This window comes from Mauremys mutica, chromosome 1 (genome assembly GCF_020497125.1).
Source record: "Mauremys mutica isolate MM-2020 ecotype Southern chromosome 1, ASM2049712v1, whole genome shotgun sequence".
Taxonomy (NCBI): domain Eukaryota; kingdom Metazoa; phylum Chordata; order Testudines; family Geoemydidae; genus Mauremys; species Mauremys mutica.
This window is the reverse complement of record NC_059072.1, coordinates 368,956,596-368,972,832: the sequence shown is the minus strand read 5'-3', so window position 1 is coordinate 368,972,832 and position 16,237 is coordinate 368,956,596. Positions and strand designations below refer to the sequence as shown.

Here is a 16,237-nt window from a genome sequence, read left to right as displayed (position 1 = left end):
AATGCAGGGAGCACAATACAAATATGGAATTGGATTTAGTAGGGTCATTGCTCATAGTTATTCTCTCTGAATAATGAAAATGTAATTTTTCAGTGTGTGAAGAGAGATCAATCTGCTTTTCACATGAGAACAGCCTCCACTACTGCATGCAGTGTCTCATATTAACGTTGTCTCTCCGTGCAGGCATTTCTACTGCGACCATCACCCGAGATCCTGGGAACACACAGGAAGTCAGGGGAGCATACGGTACATGCAGGAGACACCCTTATACCTCAGAGTTGGACACTTTCTCCTCAACGCCATGTCAGATTTGAACAGAACTGACTTCAGAAACCCCTCAAACTTCATCCTACTTGGCATTCCTGGCCTAGAAGCAGCCCATATCTGGATCTCCATTCCTTTCTGCGCTATGTACACCATAGCCGTGTTAGGGAACTTCACCATCCTATTCATCATTAAAAGGGATCCGAGCCTCCATGGGCCCATGTTCTATTTCCTCTGCATGCTGGCTGTCACCGACCTAGTCATGTCCACATCCACCCTACCGAAAATGCTGATCATTTTCTGGTTCAATTCCAGGGAGATCAGTTTCAGTGCCTGCCTCACCCAGATGTACTTCGTTCATTCATTCTCAACAATGGAGTCTGGAATGCTTGCCGCCATGGCTTTTGATCGCTACGTGGCCATCTGCAATCCTCTGAGATATTCCACTACCCTGACAAACTCTGCTGTGGCCAAGATAGGCCTGGCCGTGGTGCTGCGCAGTGGCATACTCACATTACCCTATCCCTTTCTGGTGCGGCGGTACCCATATTGCAGAACCAACATCATCCCCCACTTCTATTGTGCGCATATAGCTGTGGTGAAGCTGGCCTGCGCTGACATCCGTATCAATAGTTACTATGGACTTTTTAATCTTTTCTCTGTGATCGGAGTGGATGTGTTTTTTATTGCTGTGTCCTATACTCTGATCCTCCGGGCTATTTTCCGCCTCCCCACAAAGGATGCCCGGCTCAAAACTTTTGGGACCTGCATCTCTCATCTTTGTGCCATCTCAGTTTTGTACATCCCAGATTTATTCTCCTCTCTCATTCAGCGGTTTGGCCACAATGTGCCACTACATTTCCTCATTCTTATTACGAGTGTGTACCAGCTGGTGCCCCCCATGATACACCCCATCATTTACGGCATGAGAACCCATCAGATCCGGGACAGACTGCACAGGCTTTTTACTCATAAGTATGCCTAAATGTTTCCTCCTTGTGCTCTGGCTCTCAGATTGAGCTCTGTGCAGAGCTGGCTGGTGCATGGTGCTGGGACCTCTTCCCTGAATCACTTACTGGACAGACAGAGACATTATCCCTTCCCTGTCTTTAATGTGCTGTGTCAATGTGATGAACTGGGGAGTCAGTCTATGCACACTACACTGGGTTGCCACCTTTCTAATTGCTGGTAGCTGCATCCCTGGAATTACAATCTTGCCTCATTTCTTCTCTCAAGCCTAGACCCTGCTGTGTGTCTTCTCCCCAAGGTGCTGCCCCATGACTTGCTCCTGTCTTCCCCTCCCCTTGTCAACTGTGTCTCAGTCATCTCTACAACCAATGTCTTCTCACGTCTTACAGCAAATCACTTAAGGGGCTCTGGTTTCTGTTAATATTGTAATTTTTATTCTTACTTTCTTACTAACTCTGTGCAGAGAGAGACCCCGTTAGGACTTCTGGGATCTATCTCAGCTCTGGGAGGTGAGTGGGGTATAGTGGGATGCAGCAGGAGATGGCTCTAGGCACGAGCAAAGCAAGCACCTGCTTGGGCAGCCCATTTGCAGGGTTGGCAGCCGGCAGGGATCCAGCCTGGGAGCTGAAAATCAACATGGGGTCCCTGGGAGCTGTAGTTCCTTGGTTACCTCCCTGGCTATAGAGCCTGCCTTGGAGCAGGGAAAGAACTACATTTCCCAGCATTCCCTTGGCCACTACCAACTGGAAAGGAAGGAGGGGGACCTCATGCGGCAGCATGTGCTGTGAGTGGAGAGTTGCCCTGTGGATGGTAGGGACCATATTTTAACATTAAAAAAACAGGAGACTCCAGGGGGAGGGAGGGTAGCTCCACCCTGCCACCATCCACTCCCTCCGACTGCGCCCCACAGAAACCCCAACCCATCCAACCCCCCCGTCCCTGTCCCCTGATCACCCCCTCCCGGGATCCCTGCCCGCAACTGCCCCCCAGGACCTCACCCACTATCTAAGCACCGCTGCTCCTTGTCCCCTGATTGCCCCCTCCCGGGACCTCTGTCCTTAACTGCCCCCCAGGACCCCACCCCCTATCTAAGCACCGCTGCTGCCTGTCCCCCGATCACCCCCTCCTGGGACCTCTGCCCCTAACTGCCCCCCAGGACCCCACCCTCTATCTAAGCACTGCTGGTCCTTGTCCCCATCTGCCCCCTCCTGAGACCGCCCCCCAAACTTCCTCCTAGGATCCCACCACCTACCTGTCCCCTGACAAAGCCTGGAACTCCCATGCCTCTCCAACTGCTGCCTGTCCCCTTACTAAACCTCCGCCCTGCCCCTGACTGCGCCCACGAACCTCTACCCCATCCAACCTCCCTGCTCCCTGTCCCTTGACTGCCCCCCCTTGAACCTCCTAACCTTCTCCAACCGTCAGCCCACTTCCTTGCCACTCAGACCAGCGTGTCTGGCTCCGCGCAGCTCCAGACACGCTGCTACATACATGCTGCCGTGCTCCCTCACAGAGCCCACAGCCGCCTCTCCCCCCCGCACACCCAGCACCTGCCTTCCAGATTTGAACACCTCAAAATTCAGGAGTGCTCAAGCTCAGTTTGCGCAGCTGTTACTTCATTTCTCCCAAATCAAATATACTGATCCACTGTAACTTGCTGTAGAAAAAGTAGGATAAAATTGAGCAAGAAATAAGAACATAAGAACATAAGAACATAAGAACGGCCGTACCGGGTCAGACCAAAGGTCCATCTAGCCCAGTATCTGTCTACCGACAGTGGCCACTGCCAAGTGCCCCAGATTGAGTGAACCTAACAGGAAACGATCAAGTGATCTCTCTCCTGCCATCCATCTCCATCCTCTGACGAACAGAGGTTAGGGACACCATTCTTACCCATCCTGGCTAATAGCCATTTATAGACTTAGCCTCCATGAAATTATCCAGTTCCCATTTAAAAATTGTTATAGTCCTAGCCTTCACAACCTCCTCAGGTAAGGAGTTCCACAAGTTGACTGTGCGCTGCGTGAAGAAGAACTTCCTTTTATTTGTTTTAAACCTGCTGCCTATTAATTTCATTTGGTGACCCCTAGTTCTTGTATTATGGGAATAAGTAAATAGCTTTTCCTTATCCACTTTCTCCACATCACTCATGATTTTATATACCTCTGTCATATCCCCCCTTAGTCTTCTCTTTTCCAAGCTGAAGAGTCCTAGCCTCTTTAATCTTTCCTCGTATGGGACCCTCTCTAAACCCCTAATCATTTTAGTTGCCCTTTTCTGAACCTTTTCGAGTGCTGGAATATCTTTTTTGAGGTGAGGAGACCACATCTGTACACAGTATTCGAGATGTGGGCGTACCATGGATTTATACAAGGGCAATAATATATTCTCAGTCTTATTTTCTATCCCCTTTTTAATGATTCCTAACATCCTGTTTGCTTTTTTGACCACCTCTGCACACTGCGTGGACATCTTCAGAGAACTATCCACAATGACTCCAAGATCTTTTTCTTGACTCGTTGTAGCTAAATTAGCCCCCATCATATTGTATATATAGTTGGGGTTATTTTTTCCAATATGCATTACTTTACATTTATCCACATTAAATTTCATTTGCCATTTTGTTGCCCAATCACTTAGTTTTGTGAGATCTTTTTGAAGTTATTCACAATCTGCTTTGGTCTTAACTATCTTGAGCAGTTTAGTATCATCTGCAAACTTTGCCACCTCACTGTTTATCCCTTTCTCCAGATCATTTATAAATAAATTGAATAGGATTGGTCCTAAGACTGACCCTTGGGGAACACCACTAGTTACCCCTCTCCATTCTGAGAATTTACCATTAGTTCCTACCCTTTGTTCCCTGTCTTTTAACCAGTTCTCTATCCATGAAAGGACCTTCCCTTTTATCCCATGACAGCTTAATTTACGTAAGAGCCTTTGGTGAGGGACCTTGTCAAAGGCTTTCTGGAAATCTAAGTACACTATGTCCACCGGATCCCCCTTGTCCACATGTTTGTTGACCTCTTCAAAGAACTCTAATAGATTAGTAAGACACGATTTCCCTTTACAGAAACCATGTTGACTACTGCTCAATAATTTATGTTTTTCTATGTGTCTGACAATTTTATTCTTAACTATTGTTTCAACTAATTTGCCCGGTACCGACGTTAGACTTACCGGTCTGTAATTGCCGGGATCACCTCTAGAGCCCTTTTTAAATATAGGCGTTACATTAGCTAACTTCCAGTCATTGGGTACCGAAGCCGATTTAAAGGACAGGTTACAAACCTTAGTTAATAGTTCCGCAACTTCACATTTGAGTTCTTTCTGAACTCTTGGGTGAATGCCATCTGGTCCCGGTGACTTGTTAATGTTGAGTTTATCAATTAATTCCAAAACCTCCTCTAGTGACACTTCAATCTGTGACAGTTCCTCAGATTTGTCACCTACAAAAGCCAGGTCAGGTTTGGGAATCTCCCTAACATCCTCAGCCGTGAAGACTGAAGCAAAGATTCCATTTAGTTTCTCCACAATGTCTTTATCATCTTTAAGCGCTCCTTTTGTATTTTGATCATCAAGGGGCCCCAATGGTTGTTTAGCTGGCTTCCTGCTTCTGATGTACTTAAAAAACATTTTGTTATTACCTTTGGAGTTTTTGGCTAGCCGTTCTTCAAACTCCTCTTTGGCTTTTTTTATTACACTCTTGCACTTAAGTTGGCAGTGTTTGTGCTCCTTTCTATTTGCCTCACTAGGATTTGACTTCCACTTTTTAAAGGAAGTCTTTTTATCTCTCACTGCTTCTTTTACATGGTTGTTAAGCCACGGTGGCTCTTTCTTAGTTCTTTTACTGTTTTTCTTAATTTGGGGTATACATTGAAGTTGGGCCTCTATTATGGTGTCTTTAAAAAGGGCCCACGCAAATTTCAGGGATTTCACTTTAGTCACTGTACCTTTTAACTTTTGTTTAACTAACTCCCTCATTTTTGTATAGTTCCCCCTTTTGAAATTAAATGCCACAGTATTGGGCTGTTGAGGTGTTCTTCCCACCACAGGGATGTTGAATGTTATTGTATTATGGTCACTATTTCCAAGCGGTCCTGCTATAGTTACCTCTTGGACCAGCTCCTGCGCTCCACTCAGGATTAAGTCTAGAGTTGCCTCTCCCCTTGTGGGTTCCCAGCTGCTCCATGAAGCAGTCATTTAAAGTATCGAGAAATTTTATCTCTGCATTTCGTCCTGAAGTGAAATGTTCCCAGTCACTATGGGGATAATTGAAATCCCCCACTATTATTGGGTTCTTAATTTTGATAGCCTCTCTAATTTCCCTTAGCATTTCATCATCAGTATTACTGTCCTGGTCAGGTGGTCGATAATAGATCCCTAATGTTATATTTTTATTAGAGCATGAAATTTCTATCCATAGAGATTCTATGGAACATGTGGATTCGCTTAAATGCTTCCCAGTGGTTATTAGGACTGGAATTGCTATGTTCAACAGCCTTTGCCTTTTGTTTGTTTGTTTGTTTGTTTAAAAGAAAGACAGTGATATCGCATTGGCAAATTCCCCATAGAAAGAAAGAGTGGAACAAAAGAATAATAAAGGCACCTCAACTTTTCCTCATTTATGGAGGACAGTCTTATAATATGCATCCAGATATCCTCCAATCACACAAGCTGAAAATTGTTCCACTTTACTGCAGTTCAGTAACCATATGGGAACCAATCCTGTCTGTGTTCTGTGTACATCTAAAATTCCTGCTAAATGGCCCACCCTGGGAGCGAGTTACCAGTGACCCTGGGCTGTGGTGGAAGGAGGGTGCAGGTGGGGGTGGGTGGGGAGAGACCAGGGCTGGGGCGACAGGAGGTGTGTGTGTATGGGGGGCAATGGTGGGGGGAAGGGGTAGCCCAGAGCTGGGGCGGCAGGGGGCGTTGGTGGAAGGGGAGAGCCTAGGGCTGGGGTACAGGAGCTTGCGGCGAGGAGCCCAGGGCTGGGACGGGAGGCGGGGGGCAGCCAACATTTCTTCTGCTTGAGGTGGAAAAAACCTAGAGCCGGCCCTGGATACAGCAGGAGGCAGATACATCTGGGGTCTAAATAGGAAGATCAGAATGGCCATGATGGGTGAAACCAATGATCCATATAGCCCAGCAGTCTTTTGATGGTGCCCAGTGCCAGGTGGATACTGCCTGATTCTCAGGATAGATGGGTAGATGGTACACACAGAGATGTGGAGTAAGTTGACTAAGAGGAGACACAAGCACTTAGAGAAAACGGATGGGGCTGTTGCGAAGGGATCACAGATCAGTATTTCTCATCAGTAACTATCACCATACTGTGTAGCACCTTTCATTGAGGAATATTCCTCCTCCTCGCTCCCAGTCTTTCTTAATTGAGGATACAAAGGAGCTGAGGGGATCGATGAGGCAGAGGGGTTTGATTAGGTAGTTTGGGGAAGGGGACATCCGGATGTCTTGCATTTAGATTTTAAATCCTGCATGTAGGTTTTTAACTTTTCCTGGGAGTTCTTTAGACTCTGCACTCAAGACTCATGGAGTCCCTTTGTGTCTTCCTCCCACCAATACACAAATTGTTGCCAATGTATTGCAGGGCTTTTTGGTGATAATAGAGGCCCAACTTAAATGTCTACCCCAAATTAAGAAACACAGTAAAAGAACTAAAAATGAGCCACCGTGGCTTAACAACCATGTAAAAGAAGCAGTGAGAGATAAAAAGACTTCCTTTAAAAAGTGGAAGTCAAATCCTAACGTGGTAAATAGAAAGGATCATAAACACTGCCAAATTAAGTGTAAAAAATGTAATAAGAAAAGCCAAAGAGGAGCTTGAAGAACAGCTAGCCAAAAACTCCAAAGGTAATAACAAAATGTTTTTTAAGTACATCAGAAGCAAGAAGACTGCTAAACAACCAGTGGAGCCCCTCGATGATTGAGATACAAAAGAGCACTTAAAGACGATAAAGCCATTGCAGAGAAACTAAATGAATATTTTGCTTCAGTCTTCACGGCTGAGGATATTAGGGAGATTCGCAAACCTGAGCCGGCTTTTGTCGGTGACAAATCTGAGGAAATGTCTCAGATTGAAGTGTCACGAGAGGAGATTTTGGAATTATTTGATAAACTTAACATTAACAAGTCAGCGGGACCAGATGGCATTCACCCAAGAGTTCTGAAAGAACTCAAATGTGAAGTTGCGGAACTATTAACTAAGATTTGTAACCTGTCCTTTAAATCGGCCTCTGTACCCAATGACTGGAAGATAGCTAATGTAACGCCAATATTTAAAAAGGGCTCCAGAGGTGATCCCGGCAATTACAGACAGGTAAGTCTAACATCGGTACCGGGCAAATTAGTCGAAACAATAGTAAAGAATGAAATTGTCAGACACATAGAAAAACATAAACTGTTGAGCAATAGTCAACATGGTTTCTGTAAAGGGAAATCGTGTTTTACTAATCTATTAGAGTTCTTTGAAGAGGTCAACAGACATGTGGACGGGGGAAGCGGTGGACATAGTGTACTTAGATTTCCAGAAAGCCTTTGACAAGTTCCCTCATCAGAGGCTCTTATGTAAATTAAGTTCTCATGGGATAAGAGGGTACATCCTTTCATGGATTGAGAACTGGTTAAAAGACAGGGAACAAATTAGGACTTAATAGTAAATTCTCAAACTGGAGAGGGGTAACTAGTCGTGTTCCCAAGGGTCAGTCCTAGGACCAATCCTATTGAACATATTCATAAGTGATGCGGAGAAAGGGGTAAACAGTGAGGTGGCAAAGTTTGCAGATGATACCAAACTGCTGAAGATAATTAAGACCAAAGCAGACAGAACTTTGAAATTATCAACAAAATGGCAAATGAAATTTAATGTAAAGTAATGCATATTGGAAAAAAATAATCCCAATTATACAATTAGAGTCACCGTGGATAGTTCTCTGAAGATGTCCACACAGTGTGCAGAGGTGGTCAAAAAAGCAAACAGGATGTTAGGAATCATTTAAAAAGGGATAGAGAATAAGATGGAAAATATCTTATTGTCCTTAAATAAATCCATGGTACACCCACATCTTGAATACTGTTTACAGATGTGGTCTCCTCATCTCAGAAAAGATATACTGGCATAGGAAAAAGTTCATAAAAGGGCAACTAAAATGATTAGGGGTTTAGAGAGGGTCCCATACGAGGAAAGATTAAAGAGGCTAGGAGTAATCAGCTTGGAAAAGAGGAGACTAAGGGGGGATATGACAGAGGTATATAAAATCATGAGTGATGTGGAGAAAGTGGATAAGGAAAAGCTATTTACTTATTCCCATAATACAAGAACTAGGGGTCACCAAATGAAATTAATAGGCAGCAGGTTTAAAACAAATAAAAGGAAGTTCTTCTTCACACAGCGCACAGTCACCCTGTGGAACTTCTTGCCCGAGGAGGTTGTGAAAGCTCGAACTATAACAGGGTTTAAAAGAGAACTGGATAAATTCATAGAGGTTAATTCCATTAATGGCTATTAGCCAGGATGAGTAAGGAATGGTGTCCCTGGCCTCTGTTTGTCAGAGGGTGGAGATGGATGCCAGGAGAGAGATCAGTTGATCATTACCTGTTGGTCTCCCTCTGTCGGTAGACAGGATTCTGGGCTAGATGGACCTTTGGTCTGACCCAGTACGGCCGTTCTTATGTTCTTTGCACTGTGTCCTGTTTTGGGCCTCACACTACAAGGATGTGGAAAAAATGGAAAGAGTCCAGCGGAGGGCAGCAAAAATGATTAGGGGGCTGGAGCACATGACTTATGAGGAGAGGCTGAGAGAACTGGGCTTGTTTATCCTGCAGAAGAGAAGAATGAGGGGGGATTTGATAGCTGCTTTCAACTACCTGAAAGGTGGTTCCAAAGAGGATGGATCTAGGCTGTTCTCGGTGGTACCCGATGACAGAACAAGGAGTAATGGTCTCAAGTTGCAGTGGGGAGGGAGGTTTAAGCTGGATATTAGGAAAAACGTTTTTGCTAGTAGAGTGGTGAAGAACTGGAATGGATTACCTAGGGAGGTAGTGGAATCTCCTTCCTTAGAGGTTTTTAAGGTCAGGCTTGACAAAGCCCTGGCTGGGATGATTTAGTTGAGGATTGGTCCTGCTTTGAGCAGGCGGTTGGACTAGATACCTCCTGAGGTCCCTTCCAACCCTGATATTCTATGGTTCTGTGATTCCCTAACTGTGGGTGACACCAAGCAGTGTAGTGAGGCAGAGTGGTCTTGCACTGATCCAGAGGGCGAGGAACAACTGCAAAGCCACCACAAGGAATCTTACAAGGGGGGCTGGTATGAGTAATTTGGAAGAAGTAAACAAACTGAAAGATCTGATGGGAAACTGTGTAAGGAGCAAAGGTGTTACCAGTTTGAAGGAATGTTTGACCATGTTACTCAGGAGTGTTTCTTAAACGTATGTACAGATGATGTAAAACAGTGTCTATGGGACAAAAGGGTGAAAACTGTGGATGAGATGGCTTCTCTAGCAGATGATTTTGAGCAGACACGAGCATCTGTTGTAAATAAACCACAGGGAAAGGGGTATAATTTTGTTGGAAAGCAGGGTTCTCTTTTACCCCATTCCTCTAATCCTCGACTCAAGTCTCCTGTAAAATAATAATAATTGGAGATATACCCATCTCCTAGAACTGCAAGGGACCTTGAAAGGTCACTGAGCCCAGCCCGCTGCTTTCACTAGCAGGACCAATTTTTGCCCCAGCTCTCTAAGTAGTTTCATCAAGGATTGAGTTTACAACCCTAGGTTTAGCAAGTTAATGCTCAAACCACGGCGCTATCCCTCCCCCAATCAAAAGAGTCCCGAAGATGCTATCATTGTAATTCCCCTTACAACATGAGGAATAAATGCTCTATGCTGGAAGGAAGCAGTCAGCATGGAAGCCGTGTGAATGCTGCAACCCTGAGCACAGAAACTCCTCGGTCACCTGTCACTTATCATTCTGGGTTTGTAAAATTATCCTCTACATAATCATACATGAAGCACACCAAGGATGTTAGCATTAATTGCAGGGAAAACCTTGGGTGGGAAGATACAGGGAGAGAAGTTTCTGTGGTTAGCAGGGTATAGAGGAAGAAGGTGACATACTGCCAGGACAGATGGCAGAGCTTCTAGTAGAGGAGGTCAAAAAATCCTTGTGCTTTCGGCTCAAGTGCACATAAAAATGTGTGTTGGGAAGCTGCATTATCAGTGTGGGTAGTACTGGTGTGGCCAAGCTGAGCCTGAGAAAGAGCCAGAATTTTCCATAGTTACAGAGACACAGTAATACATCAGCCGCTCCCCCATCATCCCTGTCTCTGCTCCCAGCTGGTTCGTGGCGTGCAGGAGGCTCTGGGGATGGGGAGGAGCGAGGCCATGGCAGGTTCAGGGGAGGAGGCAGGAAGGGTGGAGTGGGGGCAGATCCTGTGGCTGAGCCAGGGATTGAGCAGTGAGCACTCCATGGTACACTGGAAAGTTGGCCCCTGTAGCTCCCGCCTGGGAGTTGGAGCCTTCACATGGAGCCGCATATTAACTCCTGAAGAGCCGCATCTGGCTCCGGAGCCAGAGGTTGGGCACCCCTGGGGTACTAGACGATAACCCTATTGATATGCTAATTGGTAATGACATTTTTCATGTCGCTTAGGCTGTTAAAGTGTCTGCCTACAACAAGGATCCTTCTGCTGGAACCTCAGCGGGAAAGAGGGAATGTCCCAGGAGCTGCTTATGAATGAGACTGAGTCTCCTTGACTCCTCTGCAGCAGGGGGAAGCTGCAGGGTCCCAAGAGCTGGGGTGGTTGAGACCAGCTCCTGCACTGCAGCTGAAGGCAGAGTCTCCTCCGGGAGGGAGAAGTGTGTATTACCTGTCAGGGAGAAAATGTCCAATTTACAGCTATACAAGGGAGATACCCATTGCTAGGAAGCATAGGAAGATGTGTCCCAGAGGGGAGCACAGAGAAGGATGATGGAATACAAGAAATCGCTGGGGAGGTGGGTGAGACTTCCTTTAACACTGCAGCAGCAGGAGGCAACAGCACCTCAGGAAGGGAGGGGAGAGTAGCGCCTCTCAGTCAGACAGCTGTCCAGTCTGTTAGCTGTGAGCCCCTCACAACTGAACAGGGGACAGATCCCACCCTAGAGAGCCTAGGGGTGAGTGTCTTGGGGAGGGGAGCAGAGGGGGAATCTGGGAAAGGAATAGTTGGAGAACAGGAGTGTCTCCTCACCGGTGACTTGGGAGAGGATGCCTAGGACAGAATGGCTGATTCAGCATCTGTGCATCCAGGCACTCAGCCTGTGGCTCAAGTTTTGAGAGGGGACTGTGTCACTGGCCTCCTGGAGGGGAGCAGTCACACAACTGACCTCTTGGGGATGGAGAGAGGGGTGACAGAGGGTACCCCAATCCAGCTCTATGGCATGCTTGTGAAAATGAACTGTCTCTTTAGAATCAAAGAATCACAGAAAATTAGGGTTCGAAATGACCTCAGGAGGTATCTAGTCTAACCCAATGCTCATAGCAGGGCCAACACCAACTAAATCATCCCAGCCAGAAGTTTGTCAATACAGGCCTTAAAAACATCCAGGAATGGCGATTCCACCACCCTCCTACGTAACCCATTCCAGTGCTTCACCCCCCTCCTAGTGAAAAGGTGTTTACTAGTATCCATCCTAGACGTGCCACACTCTAACTTGAGATCATTGCTCCTTCTTCTGTCATCTACCACCACTGAGAACAGCTGAGCTCCATCCTCATTAGAACCCCCCCCCACACACACACAGATAGTTGAAGGCAGCTATCAAATCTCCACTCAATCTTTTCTACTGCAGACTAAACAAGCCAACTTCTCTCAGCCTCTCCTCATAAGTTATGTGCCCCCAGCCCCCTAATCATTTTTGTTGCCATTTGCTGGACTCTCTCCTATTCGTTCTCTTCTTTCTGTAGTGTTTGAGGGGAATTATCACTTCCCTTGCTCTGCTGGCAATGCTCCAACTAATGCAGCCCAATATGCCGGTAGCCTTCTCAGTAACAAGGACACATTGTCAACTCATATCCAGCTTCTCGTCCACTCTAATCCCCAGGTCCTTTTCTGCAGAAATACTGCTTAGCCACGCTGTCCCCAGCCTGTAGAGGTGCATGGGAGTCTTCCATCCTAATTTCAGGACTCTGTACTTGTCCTTGTTGAACCTCATCAGATTCCTTCTGGCCCAATCCTCCATTTTCTCTAGGTCACTCTGGACCATATCCCTACCCCCCAGCATATCTACCTCTCCCCCCAGCTTTAAGAGAGGATGTAGATCTGACTGAATAAATTGTTGTCTGTGAAAATGATAATGACCCTCCTGACAGAGGGGAGGAGGAAATTCTCTGGGCTGGTAAGACACAGAAAGAGGCCATGAAAGGGCTGCTGGGAGAAGGCACAATGCTTTGCCCAGAGAGCACTGATCACCATCACAACTCTCTAGGAAAAGTGTTTGGAGTGGGGATCACAGGGAAACCCCAAACGGGGGGTGGACCTTTTCCATGGGCCGGAAGGTAGGTTCAGTGAGGGCTGGACAACATGCAAAGTTCTCTTGCATCGTAAAATGATCAGACCCTTGAATACCAAGTACTTAATGACGACCTTGAACTGAGATCCCCACTGAAGGGGAAACCGAGGGGAAAGGAAATCCAGTAACTAACCAGATGTTAAGGTTCAGGAAGTAGCTGAAAGCCAATATGCAATTTCAACAAACCACACTGTGGTGTAATAAATATACCTGGGAACGCCTAGCCATAATAAAAGATTTGCTCTCATTGGTATCATGATGGAAAGTTAGTTGCTAATGAAAAAGCTTATGACAAAAAAATTTAGCACTGATGGTAAACCTATGAAAAGGTGAAGCAGGAATGATTTTGGGGGAAAGCTTTTGGACATACTAGGAGTAATCAACAAGATGCCGTACATACATTGGCTGACTTTTGAGATCACTAGGCTCATCTCCAAAGTGTTGAAAGTTACATACAAGTTTGGAAGAACACCTGTGGATAACACGACAATGTTTGTAACACTTGTAACACTTGAATGGTCAAAAAGTAAAGAGAGCCTTGAGCACACTGCCTCTGCATCTGCCAGTGACTGACAGTCCTGCAGTGAAATAATGGGAGAAGTGTGACATTTTGTGCCCCAAAGCAACACACTGGCAGCCCCATATTTACCTTGGTGATATGATTATAATGTGAATTTTATACAGTATATAAAATACTGATGTATTTGTATATATGTATCATTTTTATTCCTAACGTTCTGAAAGCATGGAAGGGCATGTGACAGCTCCTGTACTCTGTACTCGTGTGTCTCGACTTTTCCACTAACTGTGCTGATGGCTTTTGCTTGGAATAATGAAGCTCCCTGTACATGGCAGAAGCTATAAAAGGTGGAAGCAACATCATCACTTGGCCTCACTCCCAACAGAACTCAACACCAAAGACATTAGAACCTGGGACTGAACTGGGGCTGTGGTCCCAGGCTGAAGGGATTTCTAGCCTGTGCATGGAAGATTGGTGGATTGTTTGTACCATCAGGGTGACACACTGTTTGATTCAAAGCCTGTCTAGTGTATAGAACTTAGATTGTGATGTTGTTTATTTCCCAGATTTCAACTTTGTTCTTTACACTATTATTTATAATCCCTTAAACAATTGATCTTTCTGTAATTAATAAATCTGGTTTATATTGTTTTCCTTAATACAGGATGTTGTTTGAAACATAGAAGGGAAATCTGCCCAGGCTGGTGCATTGTCCTCTCCACACTGAGGGAGGGGCAGACTGGGAAATAAACTGACACTGGTCAGGCTTTTGGCCAGGGCAAGACGGAACAGTTCTTGGGTCCTAGGCTGGGGAGCCAGGGGAGCTGGATGGAGTCTCTGTATTGTAGTTTCATGGCTGGCTAGTGAAAGCTTTCATGTACCTGCAGTTGGGTGTGTCCCTGTCTGTGTATAGCTGTGTAAGTGCAAGACCTGAGAGGATTGCAGCTTGTCACAGCCACACAGTGTGAGAGGGGGCCCAGATTGGCATGTCAGAGGGCTCGGCAGTCCCCAGGGAATTCCTTCCTCTGCCCCAGTGAACAGGCCATGCAAGACTGGGAGTCCATTTCCCTGTTTTCATGTGGTCACTTACTGACAGAGAGACCGTGGTTATGGAAGGGAAGTCAGGACACTTGGGTTCTGTCAGTCAGTGTCTGTGTGACCTTGGACAAGTCATGTCTCCCCGTGCCTCAGTTTACAAGATTGGTGAAATGGGGAATGTTCATAGTGACTTTTCTTTGCTAGGTGTTTTGAAGATACACCAATGAAAGGTGCTACACAGTATAATGATTGTTACTGATGAAATGTACTGATCTCTGATCCCTCAGCGACAGCCCCATCTGTTTATTCTAACTACTTGTTTCTCATCTTAGTCAACTTACTTCGGATCTCTCTGTCTACTATTTACCCATCTATCCTGAGAATTAGGCATTTTCCCTAATTTTCTTTCTCATCATCTATAATTTTTAAATACATACACACAAACGTACAGAGCAGCCAATTCCTCTCTGACTCAGCACAAAACCCATGAGTTTTCATATCCCTTTGGGAAGGTTCCTTAATTGCTGATTACTCCTAAAGCTGGATAATTAGCATGGAAGTGGAGAGTTGCTTGTCTACAGCCTGTTTACACTCAGATCCTCCCTTCTCCTCTAGAGGCTGAGAGAACTCCACTGGGATTACACAGAGCTATATTAGGAACTGTTCACATCGTTTGTCGGCTCTCGGCGTGAGATGCTGCTGCAGATGCTGGTTTAAGAGAGGTGTGGGTCATGGATACCTGAGGGTGATTCATAAGGAGGACACTTCCATCTCAGAATTCACAGGTACCATCTCTTGCTGAGGAGCTCACCTGATTGACAAACCCTGTGAAATGTGGGTGTGGTGGGATAGAGAGTAAGTCTGTGGTCTTATTCACTCTGCACAACCATGAAACATCCCAGGGGCCTTGCCATAAGTGATGAGTTTGCTAAAGAATCACTGGCAAAAATCTCACTCTTTTCTGTGCACCCCCGATCATCCCGCCTTCTGGATTCCAGCCCCAAGGTGGTGCATTTCAGTGGCACAGTGAATCCTTCAGGATGAAAGATGTTAGTAGATGTGCAATACAAGGCCAAACTCTGAGACCACGGCCCGTATTTGCTTAGGCCCCAGAGAGGCAAAACTCCCCTTGGATCAAGAGCTGAGTACTGATCTCAGGAGCCAGCTGTGTGCTAATGCACAGACACTGTCACCACCTCCTCTTGCATTTCAGGGCTCTGTCTGTTAATGGGGCAGAGAGACAGAGTCTGTTACCTGACTTTTATCTGCTGCAAAGCTTGGAGGTGCTAGGGCTCCTCACTAAAACAATAATGAATTTTTTTCAACATGGGTAACACATACTTTCTCCTAGCTTCATTTGAGAACTCAGCTGAATTGTTAGGCCTGAAACTTTCTAATAAAACAATTCTGCTCCATGCAGACACCCAGCAGAAGAAAGTTCAGTCCAAACACCACCAATTTAGCAAACTTATAAGCAACTGGAAATGAGGTCTTCTAATGAAGGTGTCAGACAGACTTAACCACAGGTGATGCCACCAGCAGCACCTATAATGGCCAATCTATTTGTGAATCCCATTCTTCTATGCTCTTTGCACCAATAATGGTGGTAGCAAGGAGTTCTACAGGCCAAATAGGAATTATGGTAGCAATTACCTTTTCTCAATGTTATATGTTCAGACTTTCAATTTAACTAAATGTTCCCTTGTTCATGTTATGAGACACATTAAATATAAATGCCTGATCTACTTTCTTTATCAATAGATCCAGAGGGTTTAATATCATAAGGGACCATTTGATCATCCAGTCTGACCTGCTGTAAAACACAGACCCATTAAATTTCACTCAGTTACCTCTGAATTGAGCCAAAAGACGTGTGTG

At 45.6% G+C, this 16,237-nt stretch overlaps 1 protein-coding gene across 1 annotated transcript; it reads left to right on the top strand.

Moving 5' to 3' along the window:
* The first annotated feature begins 301 nt into the window (after positions 1–301).
* Positions 302–1,249, top strand: LOC123362983 (olfactory receptor 52E4-like). Its single transcript, XM_045003603.1, has one exon. It carries the CDS (start codon positions 302–304, stop codon positions 1,247–1,249), a length of 948 nt encoding a protein of 315 aa, XP_044859538.1.
* The last annotated feature ends 14,988 nt before the right edge of the window (positions 1,250–16,237 follow it).

What these genes read in the sequence shown, in the direction of transcription:
- LOC123362983 (XM_045003603.1), top strand. Translation starts at nt 302, where the DNA reads ATGTCAGATTTGAACAGAACTGACTTCAGAAACCCCTCAAACTTCATC.